The 25408-nt window shown below is 42.7% G+C and overlaps 1 protein-coding gene across 1 annotated transcript in view; it reads right to left on the bottom strand.

The window, feature by feature from the left end:
* IL23R (interleukin 23 receptor) overlaps window positions 1-25408 on the bottom strand; it is a 109974-nt gene that overhangs the window by 8927 nt on the left and 75639 nt on the right. The window contains exons 12-14 of the mRNA XM_030206678.1: window positions 22836-22988; window positions 15910-16038; window positions 13330-13441 (exon numbers count right to left, since the gene is read on the bottom strand). Coding sequence (XP_030062538.1) covers window positions 13330-13441; window positions 15910-16038; window positions 22836-22988 — 394 coding nt within the window. The remainder of the gene's footprint in view (window positions 1-13329; window positions 13442-15909; window positions 16039-22835; window positions 22989-25408) is intronic.

Here is a 25408-nt window from a genome sequence, read left to right as displayed (position 1 = left end):
AGTATTTAAATTATCACCTACAAATTTCTCAGAACATAAATGCCAAACAAACAATCATGCTGGGTAAATCTAACTGAATTTTAATTTTAAAAATATCTAAAAGCATGCCTACTAGTAAGGTCTTTTGAGATAAGGGGGGGGGGGAGGGGAGGCCATGAGGGATATGGGGGCATTTGAGGGGAAATAGAGGGAACTAGAGTAAAGAGAGAATAATAAACGCATATTGTTGGAATTTGGAACAGAAAGAATTGGATGATTTTGGTTAAGGGCCCTGTTTACTAAGGTGTGCTAGTATTTTTAGCGCGTGCTAATTTTTAGTGTGTGCTAAAACGCTAGCATGCCTACAGCATGGCTTAGTAAACAGGGACCTAAGTGTCTTTGATTTGTTATGTTTGATAATTTAATAGATGCTGCATGTTCCTTTATTGAGCTGTTTATATCTATCCATTTCACAAATAAAATATACAAATAAAAATATCTAAAACTCAGTTGAAAAAGGGAACTGAACCAGTTTGTGTAAGAAATGTGCTCTAGCGTGAAACTAGTCAAACTAACAACCTGTACCTTACTAGTCACAGTCAGGTTGGTTTAATGGTGAGGTAGAAGAAACGGTGAACACCTGTGGGGAAGTGCTTAAATGATTGGGTCATACTCACACCAAATACCTTCTTTGAGAGTGATTGAGGGGAATGATCCTCCTGACCCAGTAACAATGGGGGCTGCAGAGTCCCCAGGTTCTGGAGAGCCAGTTCTTGCAGTTTTGTCAGATTTCTATGTTTTGTTATTTTAATTTTATGTTTCATCAAATGCTGTTATAAACCTTTTCTTATTTATTGATTTTTTATTTATAACCCACTTAAAACTAAGCAGGGATACATGCGAAACAATAAAAAAACATTAAAAATACATATTACAGTAACAAACAATATTTTAACTAACTTAAAAAACCTGATCACTATAAATAGCAGATGAAGTCATCTTGACATCAATGCCATATGCTTGCCTAAATAGCAAGAATTTAAGCTGTGTTTTAAAAACTAACTATATCAGGCATTAATTGAATATATTGTGGCAAGTGGTTCCATCTCTCAGGACCAGCAATCAAGAAAGCACACTTCCTCATCTCCACAAGATGAAACTTTCTGAGAGAGGGAACCACCAGTAGATGTGCAGCCTCAGATCTCAATACTCATCCTGCAACACATTCCTCAGATAATATGGTGCTTTTCCTTTTAGAGCCTGGCGAACAAATGACAGTACTTTAAACCAAATCCTCTCAGCAACTGACAAGCAAAACAGAGGTAATGGGAGGAGAGGACTATAAAATGAATGAATAAATAAATACATGATTCAGAGCAACAAATAAATAAACTAAGGTACATCACTCCTAAGTCTAGATTATGTAAAAAGACAAAACTATAGAGCAACAAATCACCAGTATCGGATGGCATTTACCCCCGAATCTTGAAAGAGCTCAAACATGAAATGGCTAACCTGTTACTAGTAATCTGTAATCTATCATTTAAAAATGGCAAGGACTGGAGGATGACCAGTGCAATATCAATTTTTACAAAGGGCACCAGGGTGATAGGGGATCTATAGACTGGTAAAGCCTGATGTTAGTGCCAGGAAAATAGTTAAAGCTATTGCCTTTGCTGAACCTAATCTGACTCATTCCTACTAAACCAAGTCTTGCCTTACCAATTTACTAGATTTCTTTAAAGGTATTAACAAATAACTGGATAATGAGCAGGCACAACATATGTACCTGAGGTTTGAGAACAGAGGATATCTCCATAAAGTAGTGAAACGGGCATATAAATGAGTCAGCAATACCCAGCACTGCTGGTTATTACAGAAAACTAGGAGGGAGGAAGATTCAAGGATCGCATATGTTTTACTCTATTATGCTCCAACGCAACAAATACAAAATTCTATTCCAAGATATTGGGGATTACTTTCCTTACATTAAGAATTTGACCAGCCTCCCACATTTGCGTTCACTGAGGGTCCTAATCTGAGGAAATTATTCAATAGTCATCATAGGGTACCTTCTACATCCAGCCATTGAGGGGAACATTTTCAATGCAATCACTGTACATATTGCAAGTATGCGATGATATTTATTTATTACATTTGTACCCCGCTTTTTCCCACACAATGCAGGCTCAATGCGGCTTACATAGTAATTTGCAATACAAAGTTATAGAATAGAAATTTCAAAAACAGTAGTGAAACAATGTAAAGTTGGGCTTGGTAGTGTATGATAAGTTGAGCTTGATAATATATGACTAGGAAAAGAGAGGTTAGACAAGATAGGATAGTATGATTTGGGAGAAAAGGGGTAAGGAGGGATAGAAGTAAGGAGAGATGGAGAAGAGGAAGATGGCAGGTCGATATCTAAGTCAGAACAGAATTGGGAGTGGAGGTTGGTAAGATTATGTTGGGTCATTAGGGTAGGCTTGCTTAAAGAGATGAGCTTTCAGCATTTTTCTAAAGAGTAAGTAACCGTTTATTAATCGGATTGGTCTGGGTAGAGCGTTCCAAATCTGGCTACCCAAAAAGGAGAAACTGGATGCGTAGTAGGTCTTGTATGTAATTCCTCTACAATTGGGAAGGTGTAGGTTAAGATAAGTTCGTGAAGAAATAGATCTGTTTCTGGTAGGGAGGTCGATCAAATCATTCATGTAACCAGGGGATTCATTGTGGATGATAACAGACAATATTTGGGTGGTTAAACCCAACAAATATTTTTGGTTGAATTGTACCACAGATTGCAACTCCAAGCATGTGGTGTGTGCGATACAGTGTCCTTCTGGGATGTGGTACATAGGAGAAACCGTTAGAAAAATCAAGTATCGCATAGCCCAACGTTTAAGTAACAGGTTACTATGTTTAGAAACCGCCATGGTAGAACATTGGGCAGAGAAACAACATCAACTGGAAGACTTTCGATTTGTGGTTCTAATACAGTTGGATGCTCACTCTGGAGGAGATATTCAAAATAAATTGTTTTATAAGAAACAGAAGTTCATATATATATATATATATATATATATATATATATATATATATATATATATATATATATATGGGACACCATGATGCCCAATGGACTTAATAAAGAAGTGGATTGGAGTGTATCATTTACAAGTTAATCTCACCCCTTGGGAATGGGGCATCTTTAAAATCAAAGGGGTATTCACAGTGCATGTGCAGGCATTTTTCAGAAGGAAGACACCACAGCACGAGAGGCTCGCTCTCATCCGGAAGCAGCAGTTGGAATGAGTGTTTTAAATTTTGTAAGGTGACGTTATAGCAGAAAAGTGTATGAAACAAGGTTTTTCTAATATTAATGTGATTGTGGAGGTTTGGTCTCCTGACGAAGCAGTTAGTAAAAAAACATGGTCCATGCTGAGACCGAGAAAGTGGAGTACTGAAGGAAGAATTCACAGTGTTTACTTTTTAGTTCATTGGACCCTTTGATAGAATTGGACTGAAATTTTTCCAAGAAGAAGATTGAATTTACAGGAATAGTAAGAGGAGGAGTTGTTTCCTATTGGAGGATTACAGGACTTCATCAGAGCGCTTTGATAGTGACTTGAGTTTGGATTACTCTTGGATTTGGAATTAAAGGAGAGTTTTGCTGAAAGGCAATTTTATCTTAGAATATTAGAAATGGTTTTTTTTTTAAGTTTCATACTTTAAGTCGCTATTGAAGGATCCATGTTGAAACAAGGGTGAAGTTGATTGAAGAAATTGCAGTTGGGAGTACAATTCAAAGATACACACCACCAATAGTGCATCTGTCTGAGATAAGTGATCTTTTATATATTTTTTCTATATACTGTAGAGTTTCAATAAGAATAAGAATTTTGGCACTATTGGTGCGATGATTTTCATCTGACACCATAATTTCCCAATATAGGGATGTACTGAGCATCATAATATTTAAATTTATAATTAATCATTTAGATAAGGCTATTAAAAATTAAACAACAGAATCAACAAAATTGATTGGACATGGAAATGTTCTATGAGAAACAGATCTACTTTTTGGAATCTTTGATGGAGGCCTCAGTATGTTTTTTTCTTATATTGTAACCAACACCAAAAGGTGTGATTTTTCAGAAGGTTTACTCATAGAAATGTAGAATAAACTATTACACCTTTTGACTGGGAAGGCTCTTTTAATTTCCAGAAAGGATCAGGGTACATCCTCTGCCCATTAATGAGAGTATGAGACACCACCATTTGGAGGGAATCTAGTTCAAGGGAGGGGCCATATCATTGGCTTTCTGCTCCCTTAGCCACTGCAACACTAAAAAAAAAAAGGGTGGGGGGAGCTTGTGACTAACATAGTCAGTGTACAGGGGAGAGAAGGACATGGGGAATCAGTGGTAGAACCTATAAAGCTGCTAAGAAGAATCCCAGAAGAGTTGGGACCTCCATACTACCTTCAGAGCAGACGTTAAGAAAAGGAGCAGTGGGAGAACCATCTAGCCAGAAGAAGTATCTGGCAGAGAATTCAAGGAAGGGAGCCTCTACCAAAACTGTGTACCTGTAGGCTCAAAGAGGGTCAGTTTCTTGAGAGAACACATCCATCTATCTTACATCAACGCTTTCTGGAACTGGAACCAGTAAGAGCTTTCTAGAGCGCATGTTTACTAGTACACCTGAGTGTCAGCTAACTTCTGCTAAAGTAACTGAGTTATATACTTGTAACCCGGGTCTCACCCAGTTCTAGCTCCAGACCCAGGCCTCAAAAGAAGTTCACTATCTTTCTCACTTCAAACCGCAGAGTCTTTGCTTTCAGATGGGCCACTCTTACCACACACACCTCAATTCCAGTCCACTTATAGTCAAGCTGTGGTGGGTCAATGGTCCGGAATAACAATCTGGGGGTTTGGGAGACACTTTACCAGTTCTGGGTTCCACTCAGCTCTTCAGTCCAGGAACCATGCATCACTCCAAAGGCTTAATAATAAACTCAACTTTTATTTGAACTTCCACAACAGACAGACAGAAACGTGAACTGATCTCCAACATAGTCAATGGTATAGCTCTCGTATAATTTAATCCTAGACTTCTGCCGTTCCGTGGGGAGCACTACCACTTTCTTTATGGGTGTATGTACAGAGATACTTCAGGACTATTTACATATAAACAACTGTTGCTGTCCATGACTATCCTAAGAGGCAGTGCTAAATCCCAAATCTGTTTTCTCCTCGCTCAATCAAATTATCTCCAGTAGGCTTAGACCCTTTACTGTCTGACTCTTCTCCAATAGTGATCCCTCTCTAGATCCACCCTGGACCTGGGACTGAGCTCTCCCTGGCCTCAATCCCGCTGCTCCTGGGCTGGGACTCTTCTCTGCCCACCCATAGCACTCTTAATCTTCTAGTTGCCACTTTGTGTAGTAGCCTCCCCTCCTTGTCAGCCAAAGGTCACACTCCTTCTTACAGGACTCTCCTCTCTCCTCCAGAACTATTGGGAGGGGATATTCAGACAACCAAAAGACCATGTGCTCTCACATACAACTACATTTATTAACTCCTAACTCCTCCCAGAGCTGTCACTTAGCCCAACGTGGGCACTATCTTTCTGCATTTTTATTCCATAAATCCTTCCATGGGCTGGGCTTCCTCCCACCCAGGGACCTCCCAGTAACTCTCTACCCAGTGACTCTCTACCAGGGCTCACTCTTTTCAGTAATCCTAACCTAACCAGGGACTACATACTGTTTCGATACCACCTTTGGAAAGAAGTTTTTAGTGAACACTTTGTGTGACTGTAAATACCTGTAGTTGCTGAGAGAAATGGTTTATTAATATTTTATATCACCAAGTTGAGTAAATATTTGCGTGAAGTTTACAAACATTGGCTTAGACTACCTTTTTAGGTGTGGAGTGTGTGGAATTGCTGTGCCATACAGCCTTTCAGCTCGCTCTGGCCCTGACTCCAACAGTCCAAAAAGTACTTTTAATAACCTACCTGATACTCACCGGGCAAACAACGGTTACAGAAACATGCTAACCCGAACCATACCATATCAATGCATTGGTCAAAAACTAGATCAAGTAGGTAGAAAATATATGAGCTTTCAACAAATTACGAAATCTAAAATAAGAGGAGATCACTCTTAACTCCAAAGGAAGAGAATTCCAACATTGTACTGAACAGTATACAAGACTGGCACTATGATAAGATTTATACTTCACATTTTTTACACACAGAAATTGTAATAAACAATGATCCTGCTACAGGCAAGTAACTTTGCTTTCTCCAAGGACAAGCAGGTATAATATTCACACATGTGGGACTCACTAGCTGCCAGGGTCACAATGTCAATAATTAACTTGGTGACTGAATCAGAAAGTGAGTCTGGCGGAAAAAAAAAAGGCCTAGAGGGTGGAGTTGACATTCAAGTAGTAAAAGATTTTGCAGGACTGCTTGTTCAAACCAGCTATTCTGCCTGGAATGCTACTCCAGACAGTAGTGAGCAGTAAAAACATGTATAGAAGATCATGTTGCCTTCTTGCAAATTTATTCAATGGAGGCAGAGCGGAAATGAGCTACTGAAGCTGCCACGGCTCTTATATTGTGAGCGGTGACATGGCCATGATGGATCAACCCTGCCTGAGAATACATGTAGGAGATACAGAGGGGCATAATCGAACGAAAACGTCTATCTCCATGGGCGTTTATCTCCGAGAACGGGTCCGTGAAGGGGTGGACCGAACCGTATTTTCGAAAAAAATAGACATCCATGTTTTATTCGACAATTTGTGAGCTGGGCGTTTTTGTTTTTCAGTGATAATGGAAAATGAAAGCGCCCAGCTCAAAAATGAATAAACCCAAGGCATTTGTTCGTGGGAGGGGCCAGGAGTCGTAGTGCACTGGTCCCCCTCACATGCCAGGACACCAACCGGGCACCCTAGGGGGCACTTTTACAAAACAAAAAAAGGTAAAAGAGCTCCCAGGTGCATAGCACCCTTCCCTTGTGTGTTGAGCCCCCCAAATCCCCCTCAAAACCCACTGCCCACAAGTCTACACCATTACTATAGCCCTAAGGGGTGAAGGGGGGCACCTACATGTGGGTACAGTGGGTTTGGGGGGGTTGGATGACTAAGCATTAAGCAGCACAATTGTAACAGGTAGGGGGGGATGGGCCTGGGTCCACCTGCCTGAAGTCCACTGCACCCCCTAACAACTGCTCCAGGGACCTGCATACTGCTGCCAGGGAGGTGGGTATGACATTTGAGGGTGAAAATAAAAAGTTGTGAAACATCATTTTTTGTGGTGGGAGGGGGTTAGTGACCACTGGGGGAGTCAGGGGAGGTCCTCCCCGATTCCCTCTGGTGGTAATCTGGTCATTTAGGGCACTTTTTGGGGCCTTATTCGTGAAAAAACAGGGTCCAGGAAAAGTGTCCTAAATTCTAGCTACAAACGCATACTTTTTTTCCATTATCGGCGAAAGGCTCCCATCTCTCCTTGGCCGATAACCACACCCCAGTTCCACCTTCGCCACGCCTCCGACACGCCCCCGTCAACTTTGTATGCTTCCGCGATGGAGTGCAGTTGAAAACGTCCAAAATCGGCTTTCCATTATACCGATTTATTCGTTTTTGTGAGATAAACGTCTATCTCCCGATTTGGGTCGAAATCTAGGCGTTTTTCTCTTTCAATTATAAGGTGGACAGTCTTCCCGCCAAGTCGAGATAGTATGTTTGGTAATGGGAATTCCCAATCTGTTAGGGTTGAAAGATATAAAAAGTTGGGAGGATTTCCTATGAGGTTTAGTATGCACCAGATAATATGCTAGAGCACACTTGCTGCTTCTCCAGGATGAGAGTGTGGCTTAGGGACGAAGACAGGAAGTACAATGGATTGATTTAGGTAGAACCCCAATGCCACTTTAGGGAAACACTTGGGGTGGGTTTGGAGAACAACTCTGTTATAGTAGAACCTGGTGTAAGGTGAGTCTACCATAAGTGCTTGAAGTCCACTTACTCTTCTTGCTCAAATAAGTGCTATTAAGAACAGTACTTTTCAAGTGAGGAATTTCAGAGAACAGGAATGGAGTGGTTCAAATGGAGGCTTCATGAGAGATGTGAGGATGAAATTAAGATCCCACGCCATTGGAGGTGGTTTGGTATGAAATAAACCTTTCATGAATCTAACAATCCAGGGATGAACAGAAACTGGTTTAGTATCATCCTTTGAGTGGTAAGCACTAATATCACTCAAATGTACTCTAACTGAGTTAGTTTTGAGGCCAGAATTAGAAATATGGAGGAGGTACTCCATAAGGGAAGGAAGAGAGCACATAGTAGGGTCAAGAGCTCTGGCTGTACACCAGAGAGAAAATCTTCTCCACTTGAAGTGGTAACATTTCTGTGTAGAAGACTTCCTGGAGGCTAGGAGTACCCTAGAGATATTGTCTGGAAGATCTAAAGAAATTAAGTGTGTGTCATCAAGAAACACACCATTAGAGCCAGTGAGCAGGAATCTGGATGCAGGAAGAACCCCTTGTTCTGTGCTATCAGGGTTGGAAAGGGATCTAACCTCAACGGTTCCTTGTTCGACAACTCTAGGAGAAGAGGGAAACAGATCTGTCATGGCCAGTAGGGAGCAATTAAGATCATGGTCCCTTGGTCTCAACACAATTTGAAAAGGGATTTTCCAATGAGGGGCAATGGGGGAAAGGTGTATAGAAGATCTGTTCTCCAAAGATGTAGGAAAGAATCCAGGGCTATATGGTTGGGAGCATAGAGCCTGGAGCAGAAGCAAGGAAGCTTGTTGTTCTGAGAAGCAAAGAGGTCTATCACTGGGCCCCCCACTGCTGGATGATTCAATGAGCCACAGCCATGCTGAAGGACCACTTGTGAGGCTGAAGGGCTCTGCTCAGTTTGTCTGCCACAGCATTCTGCATATCAGCTAGGTAAAAGGCCCTTATAGAAATGTTTTGAGAAGTTGCCCAAGTCCATATTTGGATTGCTTGTTGACAGAGGAGAAAAAACCCTGTTCCCCCTTGTTGATTCAGATAATACACTACTACCTGGCTGTCTGTGCAGACAAAAACTGATTGAGGAGGTGGTTCTGGAAAGCTTTAAGGAATGTTTCTCTCACGGGGACCAAGAACCCTGTGTATGAAGGCCATTGAGATGAGAACCTCAGCCTACCATGGAGGCATCCATGGTAAGCATTTTGTGATGTGGAGGGGGTTGAAACAGAAGCCACTGGGTGAGATTTTGTGGAACCATCCACCACTGTAGAGACTGGCACAGTTGTGGGGTAACCCAAATATGGGCTGAGAGGAGTCCCTTGGCTTGAGACCACTGAGAGGAGAAAGTCCACTGAGGTATTCGGAAGTGAAGCCAAGTCAATGGTGTTACATGGACCGTTGAAGCCATGTGGCCGAGTAGACAAAACATCTGACAAGCATAAACTTGTTTTGGAACTGGAAATCTGAGCAGAGAGATGCACTATAGTGGCTACTCTCAATTGTGGGAGAAAGACTCTTCCTTGAACAGTGTCCCGGAGAGCCCCAATGAACTGATTGAAGCTGTGATTTGGGGTAATTTACTACAAATCCAAGGAACTCAACAAGATGTATGGCAGAGGGAATGGAAGTCTGCGCTGACTGTTGGGAGCTTGCTTTGATCAACTAGTTGTCGTGGTAAGGGAAGAAATGTATATCCCACCTGTAGAGTGTAGAGTGTTGCAGCTTCTCTATCAGGCATTTTGTGGAAACACGAGGAGCTGAGGCCAAGCCGAATGGCAAGACCTTGTATTGGTAATGTAGAGTCCCAAAGCAGAAACAGAGAGACTTCCTGTGAGCAGAAAGTATAAGAACATAACAACATAAGTATTGCCATACTGAGAGAGACCGAAAGTCCATCAAGCCCAGCATCCTGTTTTCAACAGTGGCCAATCCAGGTTACAAGTACCTGGCAAGATCCCAAAACAGTACAATATATTTCATACTGCTTATCCTAGAAATAAGCAGTGGATTTTCCCCAAGTCCATCTTAATAATGGCTTATGGACTTTTCTTTTAGGAAGTTAGCCAAACTTTTTTAAAATCCCGCTAAGATAACTGCTTTACCACATTCTCTGGCAACAAATTCCAGAGTTTAATTACCTGGTGAGTGAAAAAATATTTTCTCTGATTTGTTTTAAATTTACTACTTTGTAGCAGTGGCGTAGCTACATGGGGCCTGAGGGGGCCTGGGCCCCCGTAGATTTGGCCATGGTCCTCCTGCCGATGATCCCCTTGAACTCCCCTCCTGCCATCAACTCTCCCCCGCCATCGCCGCCTGCCCCACCGCCGCATCAGATACCTTTTTTGCTGGCGGGGGTCCCTGAACCCCGCCAGCCGAAGAGAGTCTTCTTCAGTGCCGGAGTACGTTCAACGAAGTTCCTGCGATCAGCTGTTTCGACACCTTACGTCCTGCACCGTGCATGTAGCCCCGTGCAGGACATAAGGCATCGAAACAGCTGATCACACCAGGAACTTCATTGAACTACTCCGGTGCTGAAGAAGACTCTATTAGGCTGGCGGGGTTCGGGGACCCCCGCCAGCAAAAAAGGTATCTGATGCAGTGGCGACGGCAGGCGGAGGAGAGTTGGTGGCGGGAGGGGGGTTCAAGGGGATCGTCAGCAGGCCGGCAGGGGGGTCCAATGTGGCAGCGGCTCGGGGGAGGGGGGGCGGCTAAACAGTACCCCCCCACCTCAGGCTCTGGCCCCCCTCCCGGCAAGGTCTGGCTATGCCCCTGCTTTGTAGCTTCATTGCATGCCTCCTAGTCCTAGTATTTTTGGAAAGAGTAAAGAAGCGATTCACGTCTACCCATTCCATTCCACTTCACTCATTATTTTATAGACCTCTATCATATCTCCCCTCATCAGGCTTTTCTCCAAGCTTAGGAGCCCTAGCCGCTTTAGCCTTTCCTTATAGGGAAGTCGTCCCATCCCCTTTATCATTTTCGTCGCTCTTCTCTGTACCTTTTCTAATTCCACTATATCTTTTTTGAGATGCAGTGACCAGAATTGCACACAGTACTTGAGGTGCGGTCGCACCATGGAGCGATACAAAGACATTATAACATCCTCATTTTTGTTTTCCATTCCTTTCCTAATAATACCTAACATTCTATTTGCTTTCTTAACCGCCACTGCACACTGAGCAGAGGGTTTCAGTAATGACACCTAGATTCCTTTCCTGGTCGGTGACTCCTACTGTGGAACCTTGCATTACATAGCTATAGTTTGGGTCCCTCTTTCCCACATGCATTACTTTGCACTTGCTTAACATTAAACGTCATCTGCCATTTGGATGCCCAGTCTCCCAGTCTTGTAAGTTCCTCTTGTGATTTAACTTTGAATAGCTTTGTGTCATCAGCAAATTTAATTACCTCACTAGTCACTCCCATCTCTAGATCATTTATAAATATGTTAAAAAGCAGCGGCCCCAGCACAGACCCCTGAGGAATTCCACTATCTACCCTTCTCCTTGAGAATACTGACCATTTAACCCTACTCTCTGTTTTCTATCTTTTAACCAGTTTTTAATCCACAATAGAACACTACCTCCTATCCCATGACTCTCCAATTTCCTCTGGAGTCTTACATTAGATATTTTGTCAAATGCCTTTTGAAAATCCAGATACACAGTATCGACCAGCTCACCTTTATCCACATGTTTGTTCACCCTATCAAAGACATGTAATAGATTGGTGTATGTCTCTTTTAGGACTAGAGAGCAAAGCCAGTCTTTGAGTTGGATCATGGGAAGAAGTAATCCTAGGGAAACCATGGGAATTTTTACTTTGAGCAGATAGAAACATAGAATTTTGACGGCAGATAAGGACCAAATGACCCATCCAGTCTCCCCTTCCTCAATAACCACTAGCTCCTCCTTTTCCTAATGGATCCCATGTGCCTGTCCCATACTTTCTTAAATTCCGATATAGTCTTCGTTTCCACGACCTCCACCGGGAGGCCATTCTACGCATCCACCACCCTTTCTGTGAAATAATATTTTCTTAGATTCTTCTTAAGCCTGTTTCCTCTTAACTTCATCCTATGCCCTCTCATTCCAGAGTTTTCCTTCATTTGAAAAAAGCTCACCTCCTGTGTATTTACGCCACTGAGGTATTTAAACATCTCTCATATCCCCTCTCTTCCAGTGTATACATGTTGAGGTCCATGAGCCTGTCCCCATATGTTATATGACAGAAACCATTTACCAGTTTGGTAGCCGCCCTCTGGACCAACTCCATCCTGTTTATATCTTTCTGTAGGTGTGGTCTCTAGAAATACACTTAGTACTCCAAAATGGGGCCTCACAAGAGACTTATACAAGGGCACTATCACCTCTTTTCTCCTGCTGGTCATCCCTCTCCATATGCACCCAAGCATCCTTCAGGCTTTGACTATCGCTTTTTCTACCTGCTTGGCCACCTTAAGGTCTTCGGACACAGTCACCCCCATGTGCCGCTCTTCTTCCATACACAAAAGCACTTCACCCCCTATACTGTACCACTCCCTTGGATTACTGTAACCCAAGTGTATGACCCTACATTTCTTAGCATTAAATCTTAGTTGCCAGTTTTCAGGTCTGCAGGATGTGAACCCCAAGGGCTGGATTCTGGACTGGTCTGGAGGTACTCAAGGAAAGAAAATTAGTTGGTAAGACCTTACTTCACCTTCCTCTTCATCCCTCCAGACCAATCCAGATGCATGGGAAGTAACAAAGCAGTGACTAATGAGGTCAGGACCCTGACAAACCTGCCTGTAATGTGCCTCCCCTGAAAGCTGTATCCTACCAAATCTGACTCTGTAGTCTATAATGACTAGCAATGGCACACAGGGGACCCCCCCCCCCCCCCCCCCCCCCCCCCCCCCCCCCCCACACACACACACATGGCTACATTACAGGTCTTCTGCGGTGGTACTAGACTATGCTCTGCCCATGAAGACACTTGCACCCTAGACACTCTCAAACCATGAACCACTTTGCATTTGTGCATCAGGAACACTGTCAGAGTTGCCTGATTAATCCTCTGGGTTACTGTCATCTTAAACGCCTTCTCCTCCTTCCTAGGCCCACTAAACAACATGGAAAGATGATCTGACTTCTGAAAATCTCTAGTCCTCATCAAAACAAGTCCACAAGGCCCACTGTACATCCAACTGATGCAGACTCACCAACTTGCTGTGACACTCTGTTTCCCAAAACCCAGGCAGAAAGTCCAAATGATTCATATGAACTAGAGAAACCACCTTGGGCAAAGCAGAAGTGCTTACAAAATAGAAAAAACAATACCTTTTGCGAATCCTTTGATTAGACCCCAGCATAACCACGAAAACAAGCACAGGGGCAGCAAGGACCACTCCCACCAAAACTGTTGTATCATTAAAAACTCTAGCATTCTGATCTGAAAAATAAAGCAAGAGAAAGAAGAAGTGCCTTTGCATTAGTAACGTATTCCATTCTAGTATACTTGTGAACAGTGTGGACATTATATAAAAGGCTAACAGAGTTAAGACAAACAAAAAGGAGAAAAAGTCCCCTATGAAAAAATACAGAACAAAAGGAATTAAGGGAGGACCAACAAAAGGTAGAAAAAAGTAGAAAAAGGAAACCAGGGAGACAAACAAAGTTTATTATAATAAAAAAATAATTAAAATTAAGCTTCTTTGAGCGTTTAGCAGAGAAAGCACTTACACTGATAATTTTGAGGATTATTTAACCCCCAACAACAGACACTCGTGTTTAGAACCATTCAGATTGTTGAGACTCTATATAGGTCTGGATTGTGTTTGCTTTTTGCAGGGTTTATTTACTGGAGCTCTGGTTTCCTCTTCTCTCTATCCCCTCCTCTCCTACCTCCCATCCCCACTACCTTGGGAGATTTGGAGGCATATTTTCAAAGCACTTTGGGAGGCTAAGTTCCATAGGTGTCATACGGGGGCCCATCTTAATTTTTTCCTCCCCAGGCCCATTCAGTCCTAGCTATGCTACTGCCCTGATTGAGTGAATTATTCCCTAAGAGAAACAAGAAGTTAGCACTCAGGAATTCTACTGCCTTCAGCCTTTGATCCCTTCCCTGTTTGGGACTTACAGATATCAGTAGCTTTTATCTTAACTCTTCTCTGATTAAGGTTTATGACCTAGTTTCCTAGTGACAAGAATTGGGGCCCTTTTACAAAGGTGCGTAAAGGTCTATGTGCACGCAACGTGCATCAAATCGGCATTACCGCCCGGCTAGCACATTAGCCTGGCAGTAATTCCGAGTTTAGCGTGCGCCAAAAACCAGCAGCAGAAAATAATGTTCTATTTTCTACCGCAAGAGGCGTTACCAACAGTAATTGGCAGTTGGCACATGCTGGACAGTTACCGCGCGAGTAACACGTGAGCCCTTTACTGCTAAGTCAATGGGTGGCGTTAAGGGCTTAGGCCATAAATAGACACACGCTGTTTTTCTTTTTGCCACACGTCCATTTCCCGGCCCCCCCAAAAACCAACCCTTTTTTCCAGATGCAGTGGAGAAATGATCCAGCACGCGTCCAATACACGCATCTACACTACCACAGGCCACCAAAAAATGTGCCTTTGTAAAAGGGCCCCCTTCTGCCTTAAGACACTTGGGGCCTCAGAGAGACAGCTGTCTGATCAGATTGACCTCTCTTAATAGTTTAGTACAAATTGGGAATATTTCAGTCTTTTCCTTCAGGATCCAGGGTACAGGTGATTAACAGATAGAGAGCCTCTGCTTTATTATTTCTCCTGCTCCTTACTTTAGTCCATTGAGCAGGGAGTTAAAACTCTGGTGGGCCCCTGAGTGGGGGGGTTCCACACTCACTCCTCATCTACATCCTTCTTAGGTGGACTGCCTTGTGGAGGAAAACCCTTCTATCTGGACCCCCTCTTGGGGAGGAAGGACATGGCTCCCCTACTGTTCTTAGATTTTATACTTCCCAACAAAAGCTCATAGGTGAATCCTATTGGATCGGAATCTCTGAAAGTACTTCCTTTGTTACATTTTGATTGTTAATCTGCTTTCTGGAGCTGGGGTCAAAATGCTGTATCTGCAAGTGCAATGACATAGCATTTTGGCAGTTTGCTAAGCTTTTTTTCACTGATTAATGGTCTATGGGTGAAGTTGCTTACAACTTTGTGGGGGAACAACCCTTTAACTATAAAGCAGAGCTGACGCTAAGACGGCAAAGGGGGTCAGTCCTTGAGACAGCCCTAGGGAAGGGCGAAACATGCATGTCGGACACTTAACAACAACCCCTGGGTCTGATACTTCTAAACAAGATGAGTATTTGATGAAAAAGCTAATATAGAGTTATAAACAAAGTTAAAATTATAAAAATAATCTAGTAGTACAGTGAGCCGATGAAGATCTGTGTGCATGACCCATTGCCACAACAAATAGTTGGCAATGTGCACAACTGAGGTCACTAAGATAAATATAATATTGAAATGATTTGATGAATGAACTGTGCAGTTATAAGAACTAGCTACTGGGAACCTATGAGTGAAGTATTCATGTTGTTGAGAAAAAAAAAGGCAGCAAAGGGACAGGGTTAGGTAAAGGGTAGGAAAGTATGAACAGAGCTTGCATTTTGAAAGCTCCACACAAACTTTCCTTGGTTGTATTGCACCCCAAGTATTTGTACCCACCAACCAAATATTGAAAGAAACAGCAAACACCACATTTTAAAAACTGCTCCCTGTACTAAAAGCACCGAGTGTCAGGTTAGGCCTATATCCAAGTCCACCTAGTTTGTTAGTGTAGAAGACAATCAATGTCTTATTCATGAGTAAGAATAATTCAATATGCCATGCTTGAATCTGTTTATGAAAAAAAAAATGGAAAGAGGAACCCTGACTTACCAAGTCTAATTACTCTGATTGTTCCCTGGGGCCCTTCTCCAGCTGCTGTGGAAGCTGTTATGTAGACAGCATAATCAACGCCAGGACTTAGATTCTCAAATATCCACCACTTCATTGATGCATCAACAACTTCATGAAAAAATGATTTTAAAATATCAGAATTCGAATTGAGATCATTCATAATACATATACCAACATTTATCCAGTTTCCATAAAATATGTGTTTGGGTTTTTGCCTTCAGTGTTTTCACTACTATTTTTTCCAGAAGCTTCACTTTTTTAGGGCTGAGGTCCAGGGAATTTTGCCAGTAACAGCCATGACAAGGTTATAAGTTTACCAAGCCAAATAAATGAAATACTGGAGTTTATTAGGGGAAAATGAAGAGTGATGAAGGATATTTAGTAAATAAAATACAGTGGTACTCACTTCTAATGGCTACAGTGCCAAAATGTGATAATATATGTTATACTGTGTTGACATTTTATATCTATATGATCATATTAACCCTTCATCATGACAGTAGTGTGACATCAAGGCATGCTTAATTGTTACAGGTTTTAGGGGAATGATAACTGGTTTCATAGCCAATTTCCCTTAGATCCTTCCCTAAATTAGCCTTTTGCTGGGTCTTATCATAGTACATTCAATTTTAGACCTCAATTCTGCAAACTTCAGAACTTCCTAAATGACTGACTCAGGCCCAGATGCACTAAGGTCCCAGTAAAGAATTGCTTTTTATCTCCACCTCAGTAAAAATTACCGATTTGGAAATACAGAGGGATTCTCAAAGCGAATCGCTTGCAAATGAGCTGGTCGCTGCTTTTGCGATCAGCTCGTTTGCATGCGATAGGGTTGAATCCAGTCGGTGAGCTGTGCATGCGCACAACAACCCATCGCTAATCGTGGCTGCTCTGTGCATGCTACAGATGTCTTTCATACATGCAGACGAGCTGCATGTATGAAAGGAGAGGTGGACATTTTTAAATTTTTTTTGAGTTGCTCCCACGGCCTGGCAAATGAAAGAGCCACTGTAAGGAGAGGACAGGGCTGGCTAAACAATACAGTTGAGTTGAGAGGGGAGGTAAGGCTAAAGGTTAGACTAGGGTGCCCACTACCCTTGCACCAGCTCTGGATGCTAATTCTCGAAATGCCCCTAAGCACAGCTGAACGATACAAATACAAGCAAAAACAAAAGCCTCACACATTCATTCAAAGGCAATTTTATGAAAAAGCAAAAAGTAAATAAATAAATAAGGCAAAAAGTGAGCCAGATGTTGGATTTCTCGACCTAGTGCCAACAGCAATTATTAGAAAGTCACAAGAGTGCGTCCTAGATAAGTGAAAGAACAACTTTCTGGAGCTTGCAGATAACATGACAGGACCTGAACCTACAGAAAAATGCTTAAAGAATGCTCAATATCCTATAAAAAGTATTAAGATCTGGACTTTCTGGTGAGCAGAACCAATAGCATTCAGAATGATTTTACTACACAAAACTGGCCAAAAATTCAGCAGATGTGTCTCAAAGTTAACTCAGAAGCTGAAGATTCGACTTTTAAATTGTTTTGCACTGTTTTATTTAGGGTGGGTAGGATAAACCCCCTCCTACAGGTATTTAAGAATCCACTGTTTCACTTCAATGCATCTCCAATTACAAATCAAGAGCAGGATTAATTACAAGCCAGCTCTTGCTACTAGTAGAAGTGGAGAATTAACATCATTTACAAGGCTGAAACTCCCGGAGGAAATATTGTTCAAGACCAGTGGCAACATCCCAGCTCAGCCTATGGAAACAATCCAGCATCTTCCCCCACTGTCAGCAGCCTGCACTCACTGCACTTCCTTAACAAGCAGATCACATGCTACCAAAATCCTGCAGCGAGGGGTCCGCTTGAAATGCTGGAAACCCACTGGTCATCCATGCATCAATATGTACTTAACTCCTGGGGAACAGCAGGGGGCGTGGACCTGGTGGAAGTGGTGGAAATGAAAACGGTATCTAAATTCAAGAAAGCATGGGACAATACAAAGGATCTCTAAGGGAGAGGAAAGGATAGTAGATGGCATGGATGGGCAGACTGGATAGGCCATATGAAGGGGCATAATCGAACGGGGCCGGCTATCTCTATGGGCAGCCATCTCCAGGGCAGGCTCCGTAAATGGGTGGAGCCAACCGTATTTTCGAAAAAGATGGCCGGCCATCTTTTTTTTTGATAATACGGTTGGGGCCAGCCAAATCTCGACATGAATGTTGAGATCACCGGGTTGGAGATGGCCGGCTTCGGTTTTCGCCCATAATGGAAACTGAAGCCGGCCATCTCAGACCCGGCCAAATCCAAGCCACTTGGTTGTGGGAGAGGGCAGCATTTGTAGTGCACTGGTCCCCCTCACATGCCAGGACACCAACCGGGCACCCTAGGGGGCACTACAGTGGACTTCAAAAATAGCTCCCAGGTGTATAGCTCCCTTACCTTGTCTGCTGAGCCCCCCAAATCCCCCCAAAACCCACTCCCCACAACTGTACACCACTACCATAGCCCTTAGGGATGAAGGGGGAGCACCTAGATGTGGGTACACTGGGTTTTTTTGGGGGGGGGGGTTGGAGAGCTCAACATTTACCACCACAAGTGTAACAGGTGGGGGGGGGGGGATGGGCCTGGGTCCACCTGCCTGAAGTACACAGCACCCACTAAAACTGCTCCAGGGACCTGCATACTGCTGTGATGGAGCTGGGTATGACATTTGAGGCTGGCATAGAGGCTAGGAAAACATTTGAGGCTGGCATAGAGGCTAGGAAAAAAAATAGTTTTGTTTTTTTTTTAATTTTTTGGGTAGGAGGGGGTTGGTGATCACTGGGGGAGTAAGAGGAGGTCATCCCAGATTCCCTCTGGTGGTCATTTGGTCAGTTGGGCTCCTTTTTGAAGCTTGGTCGTGAAAAAAAAGGGACCAAGTAAAGCCGGCAAAATTCTCATCAAGGCCGGCTTTCTTTTTTCCATTATCGGGCGAAGCCGGCCATCTCGTGGGCACCCCGTCCCGCCCCCACTACCCTACCGACACGCTCCCTTGAAGTTTGGCTGGCTCCGCGATGGAAAGCAGTTGAAGCCGGCCAAAATTGACTTTCGATTATACCGATTTGGCCGACTTCAGGAGATCGCCAGCCATCTCCCGATTTGTGTCGGAAGATGGCTGGCGATCTCCTTCGAAAATAAGCTGGATAGTCTTTATGTGCCTTCATTTTTCTGTGTTTCAATGTTTCAAAATCCATTAGCTGCTTTACATGTGTATCACAGCAAAATAAACTTTTGTGGGTAGCAGGCTATGTACAATTGCAAATTTGCAAAATCTTCCAGCAAGGGAGGCTTCCCATGATAAAACTCAGAACCCCCCCACCAACCACCACCACCAAAAGAAAAAAATTGTGGCTTCCAATGCATTTCAACATGAAGTTTCCCCATTATCTCCATATATGGTTCAAACTCCTCTTACTGGCTTACAAGTGCATTTATTCTGCAGCTCCTCAGTATCTCTCCATACACCCCTCCCCAGGAACTCCATTCATCAGGTAAGTCACTCTCATCTCTACCCTTCTCCTCCACTGCCAGCTCCAGACTCTTTTTTGCACCGTATGCCTGGAACAGACTTCCTGAGTTTGGGGGGGGGGGGGGGGGGTCATGCTCTGCTGATGTCCCTATTCAAATCTAACCTAAAGGCCCACCTTTTTTGAGGCTGCTTTTAACCCTTAACCCCTTATTCCCCTGTTTAATACCCAAGTTTGTTTTAATAATTGTCATAAAACTACCTAATCCCATATTTTTCCTGTTTGTTTTGATTAGATTGTAAGTTCTGTCGAGCAGAGACTTTCTCTTATTTGTTTGTGTACAGTGCTGTGTACATCTAGTAGCACTATATAGGTGAGATAAGTAGTTAGTAGTATAGTGGTAGTATTTTTTAGCACACTGACCCATATATATATTTTATAGCGTAATCATGTGCATAACTCTTCCTCCACTGACCTACATATGCCACCAAGAATGGCTTCGCCAAATGCAGCTAAAATTATAGGCAGTATTCTGTAGAACACACACTATAGATGAACTCAAATAGAGCAATTTTCATATAGCCAATACACATGTATAAATCACTATTTACTGGCATAAGTGGCTTTGAAAATTGTCATCTTAGTTATTTGACAAGGAGGGGCATTTTCAAAAGAACGCCCAGTTCAGAATTGGAACATCCTGCTCATAATATTTAAAAAAAAATAATAAAAAGTCCACCTCACATCCATTTTTGAACAGGAAAAACATTGAGATTTCCTGTTCGAAAATATTTGAGAACAACATTCTTGAACTGAAAACGCCCAAAATTAAAACCCATTTATTCAAGATGGCGACCTAGCAGGACGTGCGACTAAGACGCTCCCGAGGTTTACTTTTGCAATGTACCTTTTTCCACTGGAACCATGCCGAAAAGGAAAGGGAAGCCGAGGGGACCACCCCTCCCGAAGCAGATCCCTTCCTTGCCTGGGCAGCAGTCTCTGTCAGCATTTTTGGTTTCCACCCCAACTGCGGGCGTTTCTATTAGCGGGGAAAGGAAGAGCCCTGCTCAGGAGACCGCTGGGACCGTTGACCCCGACGCCACCGCTTGCACCCGGAAGCGCTGTTCTGACCACCGAAGGTGCGCTCCCGGGGTAATCGCGACGCCTGATACACTCTTAGGGCTGGCTCAGGGAACCCAGCGAATGCCCGGAACAACAGTGGGGGAAACCGTGGAGGAACCGCCATCAACAACTACACAAGAGGAAATTACTTCTTGTGTTTTGGCGATGCAGCCCCTGGTTAAACCCCAAGAGGTTTCACTGGAGACGATATGGACGGCTCTGGAATCTCTTCACAAGGTTTGTACCTCATTTATTACCGTCTCCCTGAATAATGCAACGCAGATAAATTCTTTAAAAAGTCAAACTGAAGGGCTGTTGAGAAAGCAAACTGACTTGGAAGGACAAATAGAAAAAATTTCTCAACATCAAGCCTTAACTTCAGGGGATCGAATATTAATTCATAGGAAACTAGAGAACCTTGAAAATCAATCAAGAAACCTGAATGTAAGACTGTTAAATTTTCCAAAGTCTAAATTTGTCACTCCCAAGGATATGTTTGCAAAATTCTTGAAAGAGGTATTTAAATACCCAGAACAATCTTTACCCCCACTACAAAAAATTCATTATCTGGAAATAAAAACTACCCCACAACAGGATATTTCTAAAGTTAATTCACCTGAGAAGCTGGACTTAACTAACCTACTGGAGCAATCAATGGATAATACAGAGACTAAAGCAACCTTGATAGTAACATTTGTTTTCTTACAAGATAAAGAATCTTTAATGAGACTTTATTTTAAAAACATTCACCCGGATTTTAAAGGAAGCAAGGTCTCTATATTTCCAGATACTGCAAGATGGATGCAGCAGAGGCGAAAAAAAACAGGAATCTCTTGCTATTGGGGCGGTTTTCCAGCTACGATTTCCGTGTAAATGCATGTTGCTGTTCAAGGAGGAAAAATATATATTCTTTGAACCTGAACAATTGCGGTCCTTCCTTGATAAGAAGAAGAACCAGGCTTTAGTCCAAACGTTGAATCCCGAAAAAATTTAGGAACCGATGCTTGTATTCCTTTAACCTACTTAGTTATGCTAACTTCCTTTGGCTTATACACCATCTTGAATCTCCCATTTTTTATTTGTGGACTATAATTCCATTTCTCAAGACTAATATTTTTGTAATAATGTTCTTTATATGTTTCATTTAGATGTTTGAAATGGATGTATCAACTCAAAGAGGTGTATCTTTGTTTAAATTTGAATTTAATAAAGAGATTTAAATATAAAACCCATTTTCCAAATTAAAACATCCAAAATATGAATGCCAGAAAAGCAGGAACAGAAACGTCTTGGCTGGCATCATTCGTACAAAATCGGCCACACGGATGTCCCTGCAAAACTCTGCTCCCAACCTTTGACTGAACAGAGTTCTATCTGTTCTTGTATGGAAGTATCACAGTAAATATCTTCTAACAACTGAGCATTTTTGGCAGAACTGAGGACTACGAAACTGTACAGGAAATAATAATATTTTCAGAACCTGCTTTCTCTCAGTGCACTAATAATTTTTGTTATGATTTGCTCTTCTTCTAAATAACTTCCTAGTATCCAGGCCAGTGATTCCCAAACTGGGTTCCTCAAACTCTCTTCAGGGGTTCTTTAAGAAATTAGATTATAGAATCTGTTTGTATGAACATATATGTATCAAAGATATAAATGACAAGTGACCGACTCACCTGCAAATGCGCAGTAGAGACTTCCCTCTCTGTCCCGCCCTCGCGTCAAGACGTGATGACGTCAGAGGGTGGAACAGAGAGGGAAACGGAGTCGGACTGTCGGACCTTGCTGCTGGAGCCTGGAAACGAACATCGCGCGCACCAACCTCCACCCTCCCCCCCATCCCCGCCCCCGCCCCCCTCCGTATCGGGCCCCCTGCACTGACCTGACGGCGCCTCTCACCTCCGTGTGGAAGCGCTGCAGGCAGCAGCAGAGCGATCTGCTGCTGCCTGCAGCGCTTTCACACGGAGGTGAGAGGCGTTGTCAGGTCAGTGCAGGGGGCCCGGCATGGAGGAGGGAGGGAGCGGCGGCGAGGAGGGGTAGCTGGAAATCTCACCCGTTTTAACGGGCTTAACGGCTAGTAGTATGAAAAACTATTTTAGGGGTTCTGTCACAGTAAAACGTTGGGAAAATCACTGGTCTAGGCCTTAGCTATAAAACATTTACAGAGTCTAAAATCTTAAAGATCAATGAACATCTTTATGAGGACATAGTAGGTCTTTAAGGTGACATTCATGCACTTGATGCAGTAATTTATAAGTTACTTACCATAATGATTGTAAGAATCATTGTCATTCCTCAGGTAAATTGTGTAATTAGTAATAAATCCTCTTTGTTTACACACAGGAATATCCTCCCACTCAATGTGTACCTTGTCTCCAGCTACTCGTTGCTGTAAGATGTCAGGACCTTTGATGGGTTCTTCAAGATAGAAAATGAATGTATTTTAGGTTAAATGGTAAATAGCAAATATTTTCCAGATTAACGCATTATGGGGTCCTTTTTACTAAGCTGCGGGAAAAAGGGCCCTGCAGTAGCAGCGGGGTCCATTTTTCCCGTGTGCCGGGGCCTTTTTTATCGCAGCAGGCAAAGCGCCACTAAAACAATGGCCATGTGGTAAGATAACTCTTATTGTGTGGCCATGCAGCAGGGAGCAATGGCGATAAGGGCTCCCGCAGTAACGCAAAGTACACAACAGGAGAAGTACCTCTACGATGAGGAAACACAGTAGTCAAAAGTAGAGACTGACAAAGGACAAATCACCACTGGAGATGTAAATCCAACAGTTTTTATTAATATTCTAAAAAGGTAGATCTGACAAGGGCCGTGTTTCGACGCACGCAAGCGTCTGCATCAGGGGTTCAAACAGTAAGCTCTAAAAAGGAGCACAGGATCGCAATCCTGCTGAAGTTTAGAACTGTAGAGCTTAAACAAATAACGTTATATTCAAAGTAAGCTGACTAGCTTCTTACAGTCACTGTGGGAGCTAAATTGACAAAAAAGAGAGAATTTAGCTCCAACAGTGACTGTAAGAAGCTGGTCAGCTTGCTTCGAATATAACATTATTTGTTTAAGATCTGCAGTTCTAAACTTCAGCAGGACTGCAATCCTGTGCTCCGTTTTAGAGCTTACAGTTTGAACCCCTGATGCAGACACTTGCGTGCGTCGAAACAAGGCCCGTGTTGGGTCCACCTTTTTAGAATATTAATAAAGACTGTTGGATTTACATCTCCAGTTGTGATTCGTCCTTTGTCAGCCTCTACTTTTGACTACTGTGCTCTCGCGGTAACCAGGCAGCACGCAGCAATGCCTGATTACTGCTGGGTTAGCACCACACTATAAAAACTTTCCCTGGAGTACTGGAAATGGCGTATGCTCAAACGTGAACTACTGCTGGTAGCCACGTTGGGCCGGTGGTAGTTTTGGGATAATGTGCGGTAAGCCTGCATTGGGCTTACCGACGCTTTGTAAAAGGGCTCCTACATGTTCTATGTAGTTGATTCAATTTAATATATTTATATACCTTATAGGCTGTCCTAACTTTCTCCACCGAGCTAACCGAGCACCAATCTGAATATTGGCTAGTGCCTGGTTAACCTGCAGTGACCATATATATTCGGTTATTCAATGCTGGAAGCTGGATATGGCTCGGCATTGAATATCCGGACTCATTTCAGCCTGCAGCGGTCAGTAGCTTAAAAATGGCTGAACTGGTTCAAAATGTACCCCTTGGTACATGTAAAAGAAGACTGAACGTTGTGAAACAAAATGTTAAACTGGTCAAAGATAGGAACAGCTGTTTGGCTAAAGTGAATTTAGTTTTTCATGATTAACTTGTTAGAAAATGTGGTTAGGAGCTGCAGCCTTAATTTAATTAATTTTTATAAGCTGTTGAACTTATTTTTAAAAATATTTATTAGAAGTACTACAAATTCCTAAGAAAGCCTGTCCTATAATATCTAAAGCCTACTATGAGGGAAATGGGTAGATAACCCCATATTTTAGATTCTTGGCCTTGCAGGACTTTTGGAAAGTTCTAAGGAAAATGTCCACTTCCAGCAAATCTCTCTCACTGTTCATTTTGTCAAGGATTCAGACTACAATATCTATTTTATTCATTATAAAGATTCTGGGCCTGATAGTCAAAGGAAATAATGCAGATAAAGGCATCAGTCATCAGGATAATTTCCTGAGGCAGCTCTGTCCATTGATGTTCAGCGGCACTATACTGATAGTACTGCTTAATACCCTTATAGACCACCTCGGCATTATCCTGATAGTTCCACTGAATATCCTTACAGACCACCTCAACATTATTGTGATAATTCCACTGAACATCCTTACAGACCACCTCAACAGTATCATGATAGTTCCACTGAATATCTTTACAGACCACCTTGGCATTATCCTGATAGTTCCACTGAATATCCTTACAGACCACCTCAATATTATTGTGATAATTCCACTGAACATCCTTACAGACCACCTCAACAGTATCATGATAGTTCCACTGAATATCTTTACAGACCACCTTGGCATTATCCTGATAGTTCCACTGAATATCCTTACAGACCACCTCAACATTATTGTGATAATTCCACTGAACATCCTTACAGACCACCTCAACATTATCGTGATAGTTCCACTGAATATCCTTACAGACTGCCTCAGCTTTACCCTGATGCTGCCGCTTAATATCCTTAAAGTCCAACTCAGTATTCTCCTGATAGTTCCACAGACCACATCAGCATTATCCTGATACATCCACGAATATCCTTATAGACCGCTCCAGCATTGTCCTGATATATTATCCTGATAGTGCTGCTGAATATCCTTACAGA

This window comes from Microcaecilia unicolor, chromosome 6 (assembly GCF_901765095.1).
Source record: "Microcaecilia unicolor chromosome 6, aMicUni1.1, whole genome shotgun sequence".
Classification (NCBI taxonomy): Eukaryota; Metazoa; Chordata; class Amphibia; order Gymnophiona; family Siphonopidae; genus Microcaecilia; species Microcaecilia unicolor.
The sequence above is the reverse complement of the archived record's forward strand: the minus strand, read 5'-3'. Positions and strand labels throughout refer to the sequence as shown.